The 17,251-nt window shown below is 44.7% G+C and overlaps 1 protein-coding gene across 6 annotated transcripts in view; it reads right to left on the reverse strand.

Annotated features, from left to right (window-relative positions):
* The window catches only part of COL26A1 (collagen type XXVI alpha 1 chain), a 185,261-nt gene extending 181,699 nt beyond the window's left edge, over positions 1–3,562 (reverse strand). For 3 of the 6 annotated variants that reach the window (XM_026107168.2, XM_026107167.2, XM_026107163.2), the window contains exon 1: positions 3,125–3,560. In XM_026107168.2, coding sequence (XP_025962953.2) covers positions 3,125–3,276 — 152 coding nt within the window. In that variant the 5' untranslated portion in view covers positions 3,277–3,560. Of the gene's footprint in view, positions 1–3,124 lie in introns of all 6 variants that reach the window. The other 3 variants (XM_026107164.2, XM_026107165.2, XM_026107166.2) reach the window with 3 other exon arrangements.
* Positions 3,563–17,251: the final 13,689 nt, after the last annotated feature.

Genomic DNA, 17,251 nt, shown 5'->3' on the forward strand with positions numbered 1-17,251 from the left:
CTATCAAAATAAGCAGGTACCAAATCATAACTACCAGTATAGTCTGGTTAATAGCGCCAACGATTCCATTGGAAACACGGCCCCTTCGTTCCTACGCTTTGGGTAAGATCCACTTCCCATTCGCAGTGCCTTAACATGGTAGCAAGTTAGAAACCTATGTATTGACATGAATTTCAAACAAAACAGTGAGGCTGCTACAATATATACAATGCCAACGAACACCACTGGTTGATTTGAGTCATCATTGCTTATACATGCCCTAGAGAAGTTCATAGCATTTCAAGCACATGCAAAGGCAGACTGGGAGTTTCTTAGGTCTAACAGACAGGATCTATCACTAAAGCCAACCAGAAGCTTGAATTTTCACTTTAAGAAAAGAAAAAAAGAAAGAAAAGAAAAAAAAGAAAAGAAACAAGCAAGCAACATTTCCACCAGAATAAGTAATGCAGAATTTCATTATGAGCTATGTGAATTATGCTTCCCCCTGCCAATTTCTCCCCCCCCCACAAAGGCTTTTCACACCATCCAAGGCCCCAGTTGTCTGGGGGATAAAGAGCTTGGCAGTCCTTAGAGCCCTGGAAGCCCATCTCTAAGATAGTAGCTAATTCAGTCCTTGCTGTCCAGGTTGCAGGCTGAGTTTGGAATTGTTTTCTAATAAGAAAAGAAAGAATTCCAGCAAATTTTTTCTTAGGGAAATACAACTTTTGTGACAAGTTAGTTAAAAAATTTTGATAGCAGATTCCTAGACAGCTCTATCATGTCTTCACATGCTGATCAAGGACAGAAAAAGCCAACTGCAAGAACAGGGTGTGTCTTACGTCAAGGAAAGATGTCAGCTGTAGAGCACTGCATCAGCACAGATCAGAAAACTGCTGCAGCTTACCAAAACCTGGAGCTGCAGTAGCAACCTCCAAAGCTCTGGCCTGTTTATACTTGGCAGAAGGCATCCAGGAAAAGTGCCAGAAGTCACTGTACACAGCACACATTGGGAAGGCCGCCGAGTGGAAAGTGGGAACAGCTATGTAGTGCCATTAACAGCTATCACCTACCCATCTTCTGTCCACTGCAGCCTCCTCAGGGTAGAGATAGACTCTATTCTGATGCAGCTGCCACTGCTTAACATAACAATTCAGCTGCTCTTAAGATCCCCAGTTTAGATGGGAAAAGGGACAATGAACAATGTAAACAATAACCTATACCAGCCTGATGCAGTCCTCCTGAGAAAGTGCTTCACATCCACACAGATCAATGTCAGATTTAAGAGCAAAAAACCTCATTCTTCATCCAGCACCATATTAAATCCAGAAGAGCACAGCTATCCCAACCTGAAACTGTACCCTGCAGGAGGCTCCCCCAAAGGGCCAACATTGTTGCTGGGTAAAGTTTTCCCACACAGATTTTCCCATCAGGAAATGAAGTTTTTTGTTAGACATTTTCCAACAACAAAACTTCACCATTCAGTGGGAAATTCTAAACATACAGAGATTGCTTCAACATGTGATATTTGACTAAGCACTTGAATCTTTATTTCAAAACTTCCACTGGTGATTTTCCCTCCCTTCGAACTTTTTTTTTTTTTCCTCCTCTGCTTTAAGCCAGAATCAGAGATTCTCACATGGCAAAGTTCCCCTGGACAAAAATTCTACCAGCTTTCCCTACATCACTCTTTAAATCCACTTTAGACGGTTTTATACAGCACTTTATAGACTTGGAGAGGGATATATTCCCCTGACAAAGTGTCAGCTATCCAAACAACCGACACATGGGAAAATCACGTAAGAGCGTGAATCGGGGAAGGTCTTTCGTGAGCAGAGATGCAGCACATACTCATGTAAGCGTGGTAGCTCTGAACAAAGATCTGCAGGCTAATAGATATGTAAGACAAATGACATGTGGTTCTCATTGCAACTCATGCTTTGGGAAGGGGGTTCCTTGGAGCAGAGCCAGCTGGGATAGGTTTATCCCATTACTCTCCTATAATTTTCTGCTGTTTCAAACCCTTTGACAGTTACTGTAGTTTAACATCACACCCCCTACAGACTGAGGCCTGTTTGACAGGCCAGCAAACAAAGCCGCCCCCACTTTGAGACAAAATATGCACCATATGTGAAAACCGTGCAACGCACCAGGATAGCGCCCACTCTTCTACTTCCGCGACACACTGGTGCAGACCCATTGTGTAGATGCCTTATCCCAATTCCAAGCCCAAATATGCTATGCTAGCCTAAACCCTCCTCCACGGCAGCCTAACGCACGCACGCTAGGCATTAGCATGGGGGGAGTGGGGAGGGGTACAGACAAGACAGACGAGCCCTGAATATTAAATGCCCAAGTCCCCATTTAAGGGAACTGCTGGAAAAAAATCGTGAAATTTAAGAACAACTGGAATCAGGTTAAGCCACTCTCTTACTTTATACAGTGCGGCTCATTCATCTGAACAGCTGTTTCACCTCTAGAGAAATACCCAGAGAAAACAGAGGGGAGGGGGGAGTCTAAATTGTTTGCTCTATTGAAGCAGCAAGATGCAGTAAATCAAAACTGATTTACATTAAGTTTACGAGAAACGGGCTTGGGGCAGGGGGAAGGAGAGGAGTGGGAGGTTTGGTTCTAAACAGCTATTTGAAAGCTGCAGCTCTTGAATAGAGATCTGTAATTAAGGTCTTTCCTTTGTTGAGCTGAACAAGTTTTCTTCACAGCCAGGGGCTGTAACAGTTCCCTCTGCCGGCATCCCCAACGTCCCAGCTCAGGAGGGTTTAAAACCCTGGCTCCACACAGCACGGTGACACACTGCCCCGTGGCCCTGGCAAGGCCAAGCTGCCATCCCCAGTGGGCTGGGGGAGGCAAGAGGGGAAGGGTTTGTAGGGTTTACCTGTCAGAGCTTGCTCCATCAGCACCTCCTGCCCCAGTGGGACATTGCCCCAGGCAGGTAGGGAGCCCCCGGGCAGCCGAGCAGGGCTCCCGGCACTGTCCACCCCGCACCCAGGAAGGATGCTCGCCCGGGGTGCAGCAGCAGCACGAGCCCCTCGCAACCTCCTCGGGGACCAAAACGCCAGTCCAGGCAGCGGTGGGGAGCATTTCTGACCGCGATTTTGCTGTCCCGCTGCTCAGACCCGATCTTACTCACCGGCGACTGGTGAAGCCGCTGCCCGGGGAGCCCGAGCTCTGTTCTGGGTAGTTGTGCTGCAGGGTTGATGTTGGGAATTGATAGAGGAAGCCAGTCCCTAGCGCGCATCCATGCAGGCAGCAGCACCAGGACAAGAAAAGAGCAAACCGCATTTTTGCGGGAATAAGGTTTTCCTCACACACCCCCTTTCCTCTTACTCAGCACAAAGCCGCGAGGCCCCCGCACCTCCCCACTGCGGGGTCGCAAGGGGAGCTGACGAGGTGGAGGTGGCCCAGGAGCTTGGGACCAGGGGGGCAGAGGTGCCCCTGGCACAGGGGCTGCTGCTCTGGCTCTCAAGGGGAAGCCCAGTTCCCTCTGCAAACTGAGCCCTGGCTGCTGCTGCCGCTTGCATAGGGGGTCCGGGGCCAGCGCTGCTCTTTGCGCCCAGGGCGCACACTCAGCCCCGGATGCCTTTTCAAATTTGGCGAGGTTGGTCTGACTCCGTCAAAGGGGGCGTGGGGTTTCTGCATTAACCCTTGCCAGGCCTCACAGCAGACCCTGCTGCGAAGGGGCTCCCTGCTGAAGGCATCAGGGCATCCTGGTGCCCAAGGCCTGGGAAGCAGGCAAGCCGCAGCCCTAACCCGGTACAGAACCTGCCAGGTGTATGCTCACAGCCCACACAGAGCAGCTAGCGGGGGGAAACAAGGCACAGGCATCACTGCAGAGCCCGTGAAGAGCTGGTAACATCACTGCAGAAAACCCAGGTTCACCAGCAGCTTGGCTCCAGCTGTCCCCGTCACTAGGCAGCATTGGGTTCAAGCATGTAGCACACTCAAGATATGGAGTGCAAGCCCCAGTCTCAAACCTAAAGTGTTTTGGATATTGATGATGACAACAGTCTGCACTTCCCTGCTTAACTGAGAGCCACTTCTAGGGGACCCTACCGCACTTCAGCAGCAAAGGAAAGACACCCTGAAACAACTAAGCTAAGGCTTGGTTTCTGCCATATTTGCACCGCACGAGTCACACAGGCAAGAAACATGGTATTTTGAGATGCCTCATTCATGTTGCAACCTGAAAGGCCAGTTAAAAAGTAACTGCTGCTTCAGCACACACATCCTGCTCATTTTTGGTGTCACACACAACATACTCTTCACCAGTCAGCTCATGGGATCGTGTACCCCCCTCGTACCTAGCACCCAAGACACCCTAGAGCCTGGAGAAGAACTGCACAGTTGGCCCCTGCCACAAGCAGGAGCAAGGATTTTGCAGCTGCGAAAGGAAGTGGCTGTTTCAGTATGGCAGTACCCCAAGAAGGGAGCCAGCAGTAAGGCTCTTTCTCCATGCAGGCAGCCGACTTTGGGCTTACAGCACTTGTATGTCCCAGATCTGGTGACAGAGTCACAGACCGTGTTGGCTGCCCTTTTGGTGTCTCCCTCCCATCACACCCTCTCTCTTGCAGGAAAGCCTGCCTGGAGGGGGCTGGAGGAAAGCACTCAAAAGAAGGGGAAGAGGCTGCCGAGCCTCAGATAAAACGGGATTCTCCCTTGCTCCCAGCCCAGTGTTGCTCCAGGGGGCACCCTGGGCTGCTGGAGCTCACTGCCTGGGCAAGCGAGTGGTCTGAGCCCAACACAGGACAGAGGGATTTCATTTCTAGGACCATGCAACTGTGCCTCCAGGTCTTCACCCTCAGACCCTGCAACCTCACAGTATCCCCTTTTGCACCTTTGTTTGCATAGCCATCCAAGCACAGCCCTGATTTACCACCAAAAAAGTGTTTTGCTGGGGTATCCTTGGGGCCTGGGGTTTCCCAGTGGGGCCCTGCAACACCTCTAAAGGGAAAGACCCCTTCCCCCAGGAGCAGCAAGATCCCTGCAAGATGCCACAGCCAGCAATGGCCAGGCTCATCCTGCACCCCCGGGTGAGCACCCACCCCTTCCCACACGGTGCCCACCTCAAGAGTCCGCACATGGAGATAAACAGCCCCTGGCTGGAGCCTGCAACCAGACAAGTTTAGACTGCAAATGAGGCACCAGGTTTTTAAACAGCCAGCATCATTAATCACTGGAGCAAGTCACACAGGAGGCGGGGGTGAAGTCCGCAAAGCAGCTCTGTATGGCCTCCCCCGGGGTTGCCCCACAGCTGCCCTCGGGGTGCCCCAGTCCTGGGGCCAGAGCAGGCAGTGGATCCGCACTGTCCAGGCTCAAAGGGAGCAGGTCCAACCCAGCAGCAGTGACCTGACAAGCCTGCACAGAAATAGCCACTGTATATTTGCAAAAAGCCCTCAGTCGTTGGAGCTGGGACACAACAGAGACCTCTGCACCCAGCCCTGCCTCAGACCTGCCATGGCACCTTTCTCTGCCTCAGTTTCCCCTTGCCCTAAGTAAGGGGAACCTTTTCTCCCCCTCCCCACCCCTCCCAAGAAAATACTCAGCTCCCAGCAACTTACCCAAGGGAGCTCAGCCACTCTGGTAACACCTTTCTGACAGAGTCTCTCTGCTTCTTGCTCTGGGGCTAGCCATATCTGGCTTTTCCATGGACTCAGGACTGCGCACAGCCATCTTGCTCAGAGCCAGCCCTCAAGTTACATCTGCTCAGTCTGACCAGACAGAGCAGGATAGCAAAAACAAACCCCTCAGCCCAGCTCCTGGAAGAGCATTCAGAGCTCAAACACTCCCCAGGTGCGAGGCAGGTCTCTGAAGCTCCCCTGCTCTTTAATCAGAGCAATCCCCCTCAGCTGTGTGTGCATGGCCAGCCTCAGTGCAGCTGGGCCAGGCCCCCAGGGCCTCCACCCCAGCCATTTACCACAGCTCCAGGCTGTGCTCTGAGGTCCTGTTTTCAGCCTCTTGTCCCAAACACACTTAGTTCCCTCTCCTGTCAGGCTAGAATAGATCTTTTATCAGTATTTACCAGCACTGAATGGCACCAGTGGCTTTGTGACCCTTTCTCCTGGCTTGGGTTAGGCCCTTCAGAAGCACTTCACAGTCTTCAAGTCTTAACGGTCCAACGTCTTTTTATTTTTGCTTGCATGCATAATTTGCCACTTCAGCCTTCACTGATTTTCCAAGGCTCTAGAAGATATTAAACACCGGTGATTAGAAAAGACATGATTCTGGCACATTATTAGAGACACATGTAGGAAGGTAATCTTCTTCCTATTTCATGAACTGAGAAAGTGGAGAGCAGAGGTCAAATGACTTTGCTTAAGACTACAAAGAACTAAAGGCAGAGCCAGAAATAGAACTCAGATCTCTAGGATTCCATCACTCCTGCCCTGTCCCTAATGCACACTTGCTTCTTTCCAAGTGGCTGATTTAAGATGAAAATGAAGAATTAACTTCCAAGCTGTTCTTGGAGAGAAGAAAGGGTGATATTGTCTACTGTAAGGGGAGAATTAAAGATGACATTTCATTTTTAGTCATTTGGATAGGCATAATATAATCAAACACAATAGCAGTAATAAATGAATACTTTTTCTCCCCACGGTGCTTACGAGTGCAACATATCCTAACAATTTTTCAAAAGTATGTTGATAAATTGGAAACACAGTGATGGAGGTAACAAGGACAGCCAACAAAAACATAATTCATTCAATTTATCAGAAGGAGTTTGAGAAGAGAACCCTTGAAATATGAACAGCCCAATTCTTATAAAACAGACATACTACATTACAAAAGATATACTTTTTATGCATGTACCTAAGCACGTTAATTAAAGATTTGCCTAGGCAACTGGGGCTAAATAAATTATTTGGAATTATTTCACCAACTCGGTTCAAGTTGGGAGAGGCAGCAGTGCATACCGGCAAGCCACAGTGCATGGAAGTGCAGGGGTAAAATGGCAAGGAGGCCAGAAGAGGCCAGGTTTTCAATTTACCAGTCGGATTGGCTTTATTTCACCTATTATGAAAGAGCAGGTCCTGGAGGGCCTTCTTCCCACTCACTGCTCACCCGCCACGCTTGTGACAGCCTTACACCGTCATGTCAGAAGACTAATCCATTGGACATGTGTGAGCACCGAGGGTTTCACATGCTCTGGAGTGCTTTTTCAGCTTCTTGGTCCGCGCACATACCTGTGACACAAGACATCAGAAAGTGTTCTCTGATAAAATTTCTTTAAACATATACAACACATGCAAGTCAGCCAACAAACGAAGTGGGGCGAAAACACATACAATAATGGGAACATTGAAAGTTTAGCCTGTTTTTTGTTTGACTGTAAAGGAAAAGCAGTGGAATAATAGAGCAAAAGATGGGTTTGCTTTCTAAAAGGTCTTCTGTTTGAAAGGTGGCTTAGAAGGTAGTACTACCATAACTGAGGCTGCCTTTTCAGGCTCTCCCTTCGTACAGCAGGCAAGTCTGGTCCTGAGGGCTGCTTCGTAGCCACTTTTAGCTAAAGAACTGTTATTTCAGATGCATTAACACACAGTATGCTCCCACACCCAGCTGTAAGAGCAGAGCCCAGCCCTAGAATTGAAGGTCATCTCCCAACCACTCAGCACGACTCACAGTGTTCCACACTTTAGTAGTTATCAGGAAAAAAAGAGTCAGAATATTATTAGAGAAAATGAAAATCATTGCAAATGAGTTGTAATAGGCCTGGCCTTGGATTCTGTGAGTGCCTTTTTTATGTGGATACTAAGAAGAGACCAAAGCAATAACAGCTTTGCTCTATTTGATAAAACTCTGTGGAGCTTTAGAATTATCAAGTGTCCTTTTGAAGTTAGAAGGAATCACTGATAAAACCATCGAATACCAAAAGCACTTTGGATAAAAGCCTTCTAGCTTCCTAAGGAGCCTAGATTATTTCATCGTAATATGACAAAGCAGTCCACTCAAGCAACCTCAGAAAATCAGAAGAGATGGGTAATGGCTCAGTAACAGTAAGAGTTAAAGATCTCTATCATAAATTAAATTATAAGATTACTAGAATTATTATAACATGTCTAATACTGGGGAGTCAAACCAAGCTAATTTTTTTTTAACTAGAAGGGAACTAATGTGCTTCTTTGAAGATTTGTTGGCTTTGACCTGGAATAAATCAATCACAGCTGAACTCATAATGGAATAGAACTGAAAAAATGTCACAATTACACAAGCAGTTTAACATATGGTATATATGATATACAGCAATATTGTATGAAGCACAAGAAATGATCCAAAAGTCGTAATTTTGGCAAAATTCATTACCTTGGAGGGAAACTTTGCCTGAGTTAAGCACTTGTGTGGGTATTATAAAGTAACATACTGGGTAAAATAATTCACACTGAAAGATAATTCAGCAGAGGGAAAGTGTGATGATTTAAGAGATCAGCAAGACAGTGACTACCTCCAGTGGAGTCGCACACGCTCTGAGTATTATTGTGTCCTGGCAGGAATCATTTATATCATCTTTGATGGCAGAGAAAGATTCTCCCAAATGGACACTGTGCACGCAACGGTGAGCTGGCTGGTCTGCACGTGTGCAGTGAGTTGGGCACACCCTTGATGTATCAGACTCACTGAGAAGACATTAAAGTGGGAATTCGCACAGGTGTGATAAAGCCAATGCACAAACAGCATCAGGTCTACCACACTCTGCAAACCTGCCAGAGTTAAGAGATACATAGAGAAGAAGTCAGGAAGGACTGCAAGAGTTATCTAATCCCTCTTTGTTCTCCCTGCTGGAAGGAAGGATCTATTAGACATAGATTAGCCCTAGCATAAGTTTGTCTACCTTGTTGTGAAAGACCTCCAGAGACAGAAACTCCCCATGCTCCTCTGACAACATTATTCCCACGCTTTGCTATCTGTACTGATAGTTTTTCTTAACATCCAACCTCAGTCTGTTTTGTTGAAATTTAAGCTCTTGCCGTCTTACTTTCTCCATTATGGGTATAGAAAATTATTTCTTCTCTCTTTCAACAGACTCTTAAGTTCTCAAAGTACTTTAAAAACGCTTTAACATTTCTTCTTGCCTTCCAGAAGCAAAACAATCCCAATTTCTTCAGACTTTCCCTGTAGGTCATACCTTAGACTTCTGATCCTTATTGTTGTTCTCCTCTGGACTCTCCCGTTGGCCTACATTTTTTCTGAGCACAGCACCCATAACCTATACTCCTATGCAAAAGCTTTCTCTGCACAATCTTGCCAGGAATTTGCCTTTCTGGCATCTGTACATCATTGTTAATGCATGTTTAGTTTGTGATCCTCCACCTTTTTCTGCAGAATCGCTAGTTTGTCTAATTTTCCCCCATCCTATATTTGCATAGTTAAAATTATTCCTGCCAAAGTGTAGTGCCCTGCAGTTGTCCTTAATGAGTTTCATCTTATTTTATTCAGATTGTATCACCAATTTGTCAAGAGCATTTGAAATTTTAATCCTGCCTTCCAGTGTTGCATTCTGTCCCAGCTTTGCCTCATCTGCAGATTTAATAAGCATTCTCTCTCTCCCATTTCTGAGGTCATTAATGAAAACATTGGGAGGTCTGTCTCCATACCCATATCCTCAAACTGTGTTCCTGATCATTAACTGTTCAGTAAATTATTCAGTCACTGAAGGCTGATTGCTTGCTTGACGCTGTACGGGACATAAACATTGAACTTACAAACTTTGCAAGACGTAGACTATCTTGAATGTCTACAACATAAACAAAGTGTAGAGAAAGGAGCTACCAGATATTAGGCTGCCATTTTCAATAGAGTTGCTGACAGCAGGATATCCAAATTCAGTGGTATCTGGATGCTTAGCTGCTTTGTAAAACCAGCTTGAGGACTGGTCTCTCTCTGAACCTCTGAGAAGCAGGGACTTTCATGACTGAACTATGAGGAATGGACACGTGTGAGTTTTCGACTCTGGCCCTGAAGTTGTCTTACTTCTCTTCATTTCCCCCTGGATCCATCCTGGCTAACTTGAGCACCCCAGTGTGAACAGGATCTGAGTTCCCTTTCTTTGTCGTGCAAGTCACATAACAGGGAGTGGGGTCACCCCTTCCTGACAAGGGAAGTAAAGGCACACAAAACAGGGAAGAAAGGATATCTGGAGAGAGAAACCCTCTTCCCAGCTCCTGTACATCCCCAGAGGTTGTCCCCAAAACCCTGCACCTGCCCTGTGGAGCCAAGGATTAGAAGAGGAACCAATGTACACACCATCTGTATTTTTGCAGCTTTTATTGATTTTCAGATCTCTTGGGAAATTTCCATGGGGCTCATGACAACAAGGATTAACCTGCTTTTCTTAGCTGGCTTTCAGAGGCCCCCTAGAAGTTGGCTATGGCCCTTCAGAAGTTTATGGGTGGTTGCAAGTTGAAAAACACTGCACTGTAGCCATCAGAGGGGAAATACCCCCTTCACAGTGTGATTCTGACCTGCTAAGACCTGAAATGACCTCAGGCACAGTTAAAGTTGATTAATTTGGGCCATATAAGCTTCCCCTCTTTGCTCCTCCACCTTATTCCTAAACACCTTACCTGGCAGCCATTTCTCCTCACACTGCAAACTTCCTGCCAGTCGGTGCTTTCCTGCTCTAGAGTCCCTCTTTACCGGCATTGAAAAATCTCTCTTCTACCTTATCAGCCAGGTTGTAGGACCTTGTTTCCTCCTGCAGGTGTTTCTCAGAGCTTGTTCGAGCATGGCTGTCGCCTGTTACTGGTAAACATATCCAGCCGCAATGGGAATATCATATCCATGTTTTCCTTACAGTTCTATCTTCATCTCAGTTTGCTCTAAAGCACTGTGCTTCTAGATTCACAGGACCCCACTGGTAAGTGACATTACATATTTCCTGAAGTGTTCATATGACCCTCTCACTTATCTGCCCCCATTCCTTTCCTATGATCCTATTTTTAAAATTGCCTTCTTGTTTTCATAATTTCGCGTCTTTCAATGTGATTAATCTTCATCATTATTTTAAAATCATTGACTGAATCACAGCAAGATCTCTTTTTAAACAAGAATATGCCAAAGCTCTTTCAGGTTGAAAGGCATGGTATCATTCTCATTCTCTCTGCTTTACCCCGTTAAGGACAATTATATCCTTCTTAGGTACAGTGACCAGTACTGAAAAGAGTGCTCTGAACAAAAACTCACCTGTGCCTTATGTAATAACAATATATCTTTCAATATATACTCTGTTCTTATGGTAATGCAACCCAAGATCCCATTCAGTTGTTTGGGAAGGGGCATTTCTACAGCTGTGTGTTAAGCTGAGAGCCCTGGAAATTATTTAAAGAAAATATTCTCCAGATTTATCAGTTTACCTTTATAAATATTTTGCTCTATTTATACTAAAGGAAGTGATCATGTAAGTAAAACCCACACTGTTCAGTGGCACTGTCTTGCTCTTTAGCTGGCTTTCTACCTAACTTCCTTCTCTTGAATCTTACAGATTCCTTCATGGAAGCAATAAAAAAGCAACTAAGGTGCTAAATACGAAAAAAACATTGTAGGCATTAAGGGCTAAAGCCATTGCAATGCAATTGCAGCCAAGTATTTCTTGGCTATGCAGGTGCATTCTACTGCTCACTAAGGTGATCGTGGTCCTCTGTGCTGCCACCAACAGATACCCCACTCAGTGGGCCTGGTATCCAAAATCCACTCCTATTCCAAGGGCTCTGAGTGCTTTTGTTGAATAAACTCAAAACAAGCACCTTCTAGAACCGTCTGCATCTAGATTTCCCTCCCTTCCTCACTTTTCCATTTCTAAATGACCCAAACAAGAACTACTGAATTTTACTTTATGAATGTCCATCTCCCAGAGCAGAACACAGATCTCTCTTTTGCTACAAAAAATGTTCTTCCTCTCTCTTTTTTTTTCTGCTTAAAGGAGACAACCTCTACAGATGTAAAACCAGTCCCCACATAATCCTCTGGGATTACGCTGGTTCTCAATCCCTCGTGCTACTGGGTCTCAATCCAAAAGGACAGACGGGCTGTCGGTCTACAACCAGAAAGAATCTGTTTCAATTCCCTGACCTGCTAGAGCCATCATACAATCTCTCAGTGCCTCACTTTATAAAACAGGATTTAGTGCTTTGTCACATATCCTGGGTGTTGGAAGGATGAAAGGAAAAAACATATAGAATGAAATAAAAAAGGATATAGTATAAATAGGAAAAATAATTAAAGAGAGGGAGAAAAAAAAGCAAGATTGGACCTAATCTAAAGAGATGGATAAATTGCTCTTTTCTTGGCGGAAAGGAAATGATAAAGTTTGTAAAATACTATGAAATGTTTAAGCTGATTGTTGCCCAAAGAAAGGAGTAAAAGGTTTTGACCAGACTAAGGAGACTGTTGGTATGTGATGGAATGGTAGGACAAGACTATCAGCCTCTTTGTGTGCCCGGAAAGAAGTGGCTCACAGCAAATCTTTTTTTTGGCTTAATTCACGTCTTGAGTATTTAGCTCCAGGTTCGCTGTGAAACACCCAGTGCAGTGCCCCACTGTAGGGTGATGCACTATTCTGCATCGAAAACAGGTGTTCAGCTGGCTGGCTTTCAAGCAGAGCACAGTAGATTTGTCCCAGATTTTCTTTACATGATCTCTAGGTAATACTCACCTTTTCTAGATGTTTCAAGAAAATTTGATAATTATTTTCCATGTTCTGAGCCTTCCCTGAACTGACTGACAATGCATTTACAGAGCTGAGCTGCAGGTCGAGTGGAGAGGGAGTCTAGCCAGCCTACAGAGGAGGTGAGCGGGCTTTGGAAAAAACAGTCCTGCAGTTCTGGAGCATCTTGGAGAACAATTGCAGCTTGTAACATATTCCCTAGCCCACAGCAGCTACACCAGCGACGGACTGAGGCACAGTCTCTGGTGGGGAAAAGGAGGGCAAGCATTCTTGATAACCCAACCGTTCATTTCCTTACTTTTGAAGCAATGACAGTCTCCTCTGTGTTTATGCACTTTAAATGGCTTTGAGATACAGCTTTTTCAAAAGGTCCTACATAATCAATCTCCATTGCTCTGTATACATTTCCAGAAGATAACAGCTTCATTAAAATATGGTGTGCTGTTAACAGCAGTAAATATATATCCTTCAACCTTCAAATGTGATGCAATTAAGTAAGAAATATGAACCTAAAGAGGTTAAGTGCAATCTACCACTGACATTTACATTTGATTTGAATTAAAAAACACACACAGAGGGAAATAAAGGGCCTCCGTACATACTTGGATAACAGGAAATCCCCTGGATGTAAAAATAGTGAATTTAAGAATGGAGAATATAAAGGTCTAGTTCAAATTAAAGATTTTATGACTGAGGACTCCATTAAATCTTTGAACGCTTACAGTAAAGAGTTTGGAATGCTTCCAGTTCAGTTCTTTATGTTCTCACAAGTGACAGATTATACTGCTGAACTTATAAGGAGAAAGAAAGAAAGAGTGATTGTATTAATCCATCTAAATCTGGAGCTTGCTAATTAAGATGAAAACTATAAAAATCTGTGTTTAGGTGAAGCATAGTATTATTATAACCCAGCTCAAGACAACAGCACTAGCCAAGCCAAAAGTAAAAGACTAAAAATTTCAATTACTGAAGAACAGTAAAATAATGAACCACTTAATATTATATGATCAACAATCTGTACTAAATATGAACTTTTTACTAGTACTCAGTGTAGCCCTCTTTTTTGCTTTTCTAAGACATTCCTCATGGTGTTTAAAATACAGGGTACTAAATGCTTCTTCAAGCTCTATCCATACCCACAGAAATTCAAGAATCTTAAATTGCAGCAAGTCCTCAGCGGCAGGCCACATTCGTATCAAAGAGCCAGTCTCACAGATATGTGTATTTGTAACCATAGGATATTAAGGAGGACTTTCCAAATGAGGAGTTTGCAAGTGAGTCAACAATCGGGAAACTAATGTGCTATATAAAGGGAAGTGAGGCAAAATTGTCAAGGCTACAGGTTTTTAGGTTGAGGGTGTAGAGTTAAGCATTCATCTGTGCATCCAGGTACCTAAACAAAGAAGTAAGGATTTGAGCTCTTGTTTCCGACTTCTCAAAACATACTAACTACTGGTATAAATCTACTGTCTCTAATGGCATGCCACCAAGGGCTAATTGAAGCCTAAATGAAAATGAATGTGAGCTATCTGAAAAGAGAGCTGATTTGGCCCAGGACGTTAGCAGAAATGTAATACCTGGAAGGACTGCAGGGTTAAGAAACTCCCACGTTTGACCATAACCTCCAAAGTGACACAAAGTCAAATCAGAGACTGAAAACAAGAGAAAACAAAATCTTCCTGTCAGCAGGATCTCTTCTCTTTTAGCATAACATGCCTGTCCCTCTGAAGTCTATATACACTTTTTTTCCTCACTTTCTATGAAATCATTGAGGATCTGGCCTGGAGTGAATAAATAGGCCAGACAATAAATGCAGGCTCTGTCCAGACCAATAGGGGAGGCAAATGCCACAGCTGTCAGTAAGAAACAAAATTTACTTCGAAATATTTTATTCAAAACAAAAAGCATATGGGTCTAATAGAAAAGGTTCCATAAGCCCTTGTGACTCACAAACACAGTTCTCCCTCGTTTGCCTTGTTTCATACATCCAGCACCTTCTACTCTACCACCTATAAAACAGTTTGCACCAAACAAGCAAAAACTTTTGAGCTCAGCCCAACAAGGCTACTATGCCATCTTCTGAGAGCAAAGAGTGCCCAGCATATCCCAGCAGTTCGCAATATTTCTCATTTCTCACCATAGGCTCTAGTTCTCTTCAACTGCTCTCACAAACAGGTACAGAGAACACGTAGTTTAAGAAATGTGACTAATGGTGTGATTATATAGCCACCTTAATTCAGCGTACACCTACACAGTGACCGAAAGAAATGGCCCCATCCTGGTCCCACTTGGCCAAGCCCCCACCGATCCCCATTGGCTTCTTTCTGTTGGCACTAGTTTTTTGTGCAGCTATGCAGTGAGCAGGATCAGGGAGTTGATTCGGCTGAAAATGATCGTCTTTTTTCAGAGGGATCAGACTAGTTTTCAACTAGATCTGTTCCGTCTAAATAGGTAACTGGAAAGGGACTGGATTGAGAGCTGAGGACCTAGATGGAGGTAATACTGCTTCTCTGAGCGGGTGGAGAAGCAAGTTTGTGCCAGCTGAAAACGACCATGTATCCAGAATGTAAATGAAAAGTCTAGGCTCTGTCAACAGGCAAGGAAGACTCTTCCAAACAGATTCTTTGAAAGGGTAATTCATAATACCTAAGCCAGGAGTTTAAAACTAGACAGCATGAATATGACAAGACCATAATGTCCCAGTATGGTAATTCCCACAAAGAGCTGAGGTTCTATTTACAAATGCAAATGATCTGGGCTTTAGCAGAAATACTTTTGCTTAATGTTTTTTTCCATGGAAAAACTGAAACTTTCCCCAGCTACGGGGAGAGAAGACCCTCTGAAGGGCTCTCCTGCTAACATAATAAACATCTGTGGGTTCTTTCCTCTCAAATGCTATTTTTCTAGGGGGTCCCTCTCTGATGAATTAGCAGTCCCAGTAGACCATGGCAAACAATCCTGCATACCACATCTTAAGAAATGGTACTTCTTGGAACAGATCAGGTTGGTCTGCCTTAACACAGGCAAGTTAACACCACATTATCAAATGCACTGAGGTCACCAACCTCCATCAGATGATCTGCTTGATCCTTTTCAGACCAAAAAAAAAAAAAAAAAAAAAAAAGCGCTTGGATTCCATGCAGAAATCCGAGTGCTCCAAGCTGGAAGCAGTAGGCCCGGCCATTCACAGCCCACCCACCTACAGATCAAGTTGGACTGGAACAACCTCCTCCATGAGCCAGAAAAGAGAAGGGGGTGGGGAGGTGGGAGGAAGAGTTTCATATTTCATCTACCACTTTTAATAGAAAACAGAACATGGTGGGGGGTTGAGAGGAAAACGGCAAATCCCTAGAGACCCTAAGTGTTGGCCTCTCAAGTCAAAATTGTCAATCACACGGTGTCCCCAGCAGCACAGACTTCTTGCAGGGAACAAAAGGAGGACTGGCACGTTTAGCCACTAGGTGTTACTGTTGCTCCACACAATGTGATCAGCGCAATCACTTTAAAACAAGCACAGTGACATCCATCAGAGGCATCAGCTGCAGCTTTAGCTTAGATTTAAACAGTGGGACCTAAACCCCACTTCCAGATTCATGCATTGTTATTCGGTAAAATCAGAGATTTTAGCATGTTGTCTTGTGGGTTTAGTGGAGGTAGACTGCTGCTTCTCGTGTTTTGTTTCTAAAGCACGGTATTAAATGCAGCGATTCAAATTCATCCCTTGGGTAAGTCCGCTGACTTTGAAGAAGGTACATGGGGAGAATCGGGTCCTTTAAGGCTTCGCTGAGCTCATGTCCATCAGCCAAAAATACTTTGGCCACTGGTTTGTCTGGTTCCCTTGCCTCTCTGGACTGAAACCTGGATGTATCTTAATTAATTCTCCCTTCACAGTGAGCCAAGTGGGTGCAAGTCATATAACCTTTCTCTGCTTGTACCTCTCTATCTATAAAATGGAAATAAAGATCTTGATCTCCTCTGGAAAGGACTTTGAGACCATGATCAGAACTGGGTATTATTCCTCTTAATGTAGTCCTTGATGATCTGAACCAAGCAAAAGGTTTTGCATGAGTTTTTCCTACTACTTCCTGAATAGGTTTGCTGAGAAAGACTGTGGACTGACTGTGAACTGACCGCATACACACCCTGGGCAGCCACTTTTAAGTGAGAAAGACTCATGATAAAGAGCAGCCCTCCACTGCATCACTCTCAATGCACCTCCGCATCCTTCTTCAGTTTGGTACTCTTTCATAACTCCACCAAAACTTTATCCATAGAGCAGCCATACTTCATCCAACCCTTTATCAGTCTACCTCAATCTACCTACTTAATCTTGAACCTTAGACAGATATCCCTGTCCTGAGCTTCTCAAGCAAAAAGTTTCAAATTTACACCAATATTGATTTTCTCCTTACTATTTAACAACAGGCTTCGGTGCATGGAAATAGAGGTTTCTTCCTCTCAATCCTGGTATTCTATGCCTTGCCCCCAAATGCACCAGAACAAATAAGCAGAAGATGCAATGTAGGCCCCAGAACACACCTTCCAGGAGGCTGTTCCTGTACATACACAGTAAACGTCATGTAACCCACAACAAAAAGGCAG

This window comes from Dromaius novaehollandiae, chromosome 19 (assembly GCF_036370855.1).
Source record: "Dromaius novaehollandiae isolate bDroNov1 chromosome 19, bDroNov1.hap1, whole genome shotgun sequence".
Lineage (NCBI taxonomy): Eukaryota > Metazoa > Chordata > Aves > Casuariiformes > Dromaiidae > Dromaius > Dromaius novaehollandiae.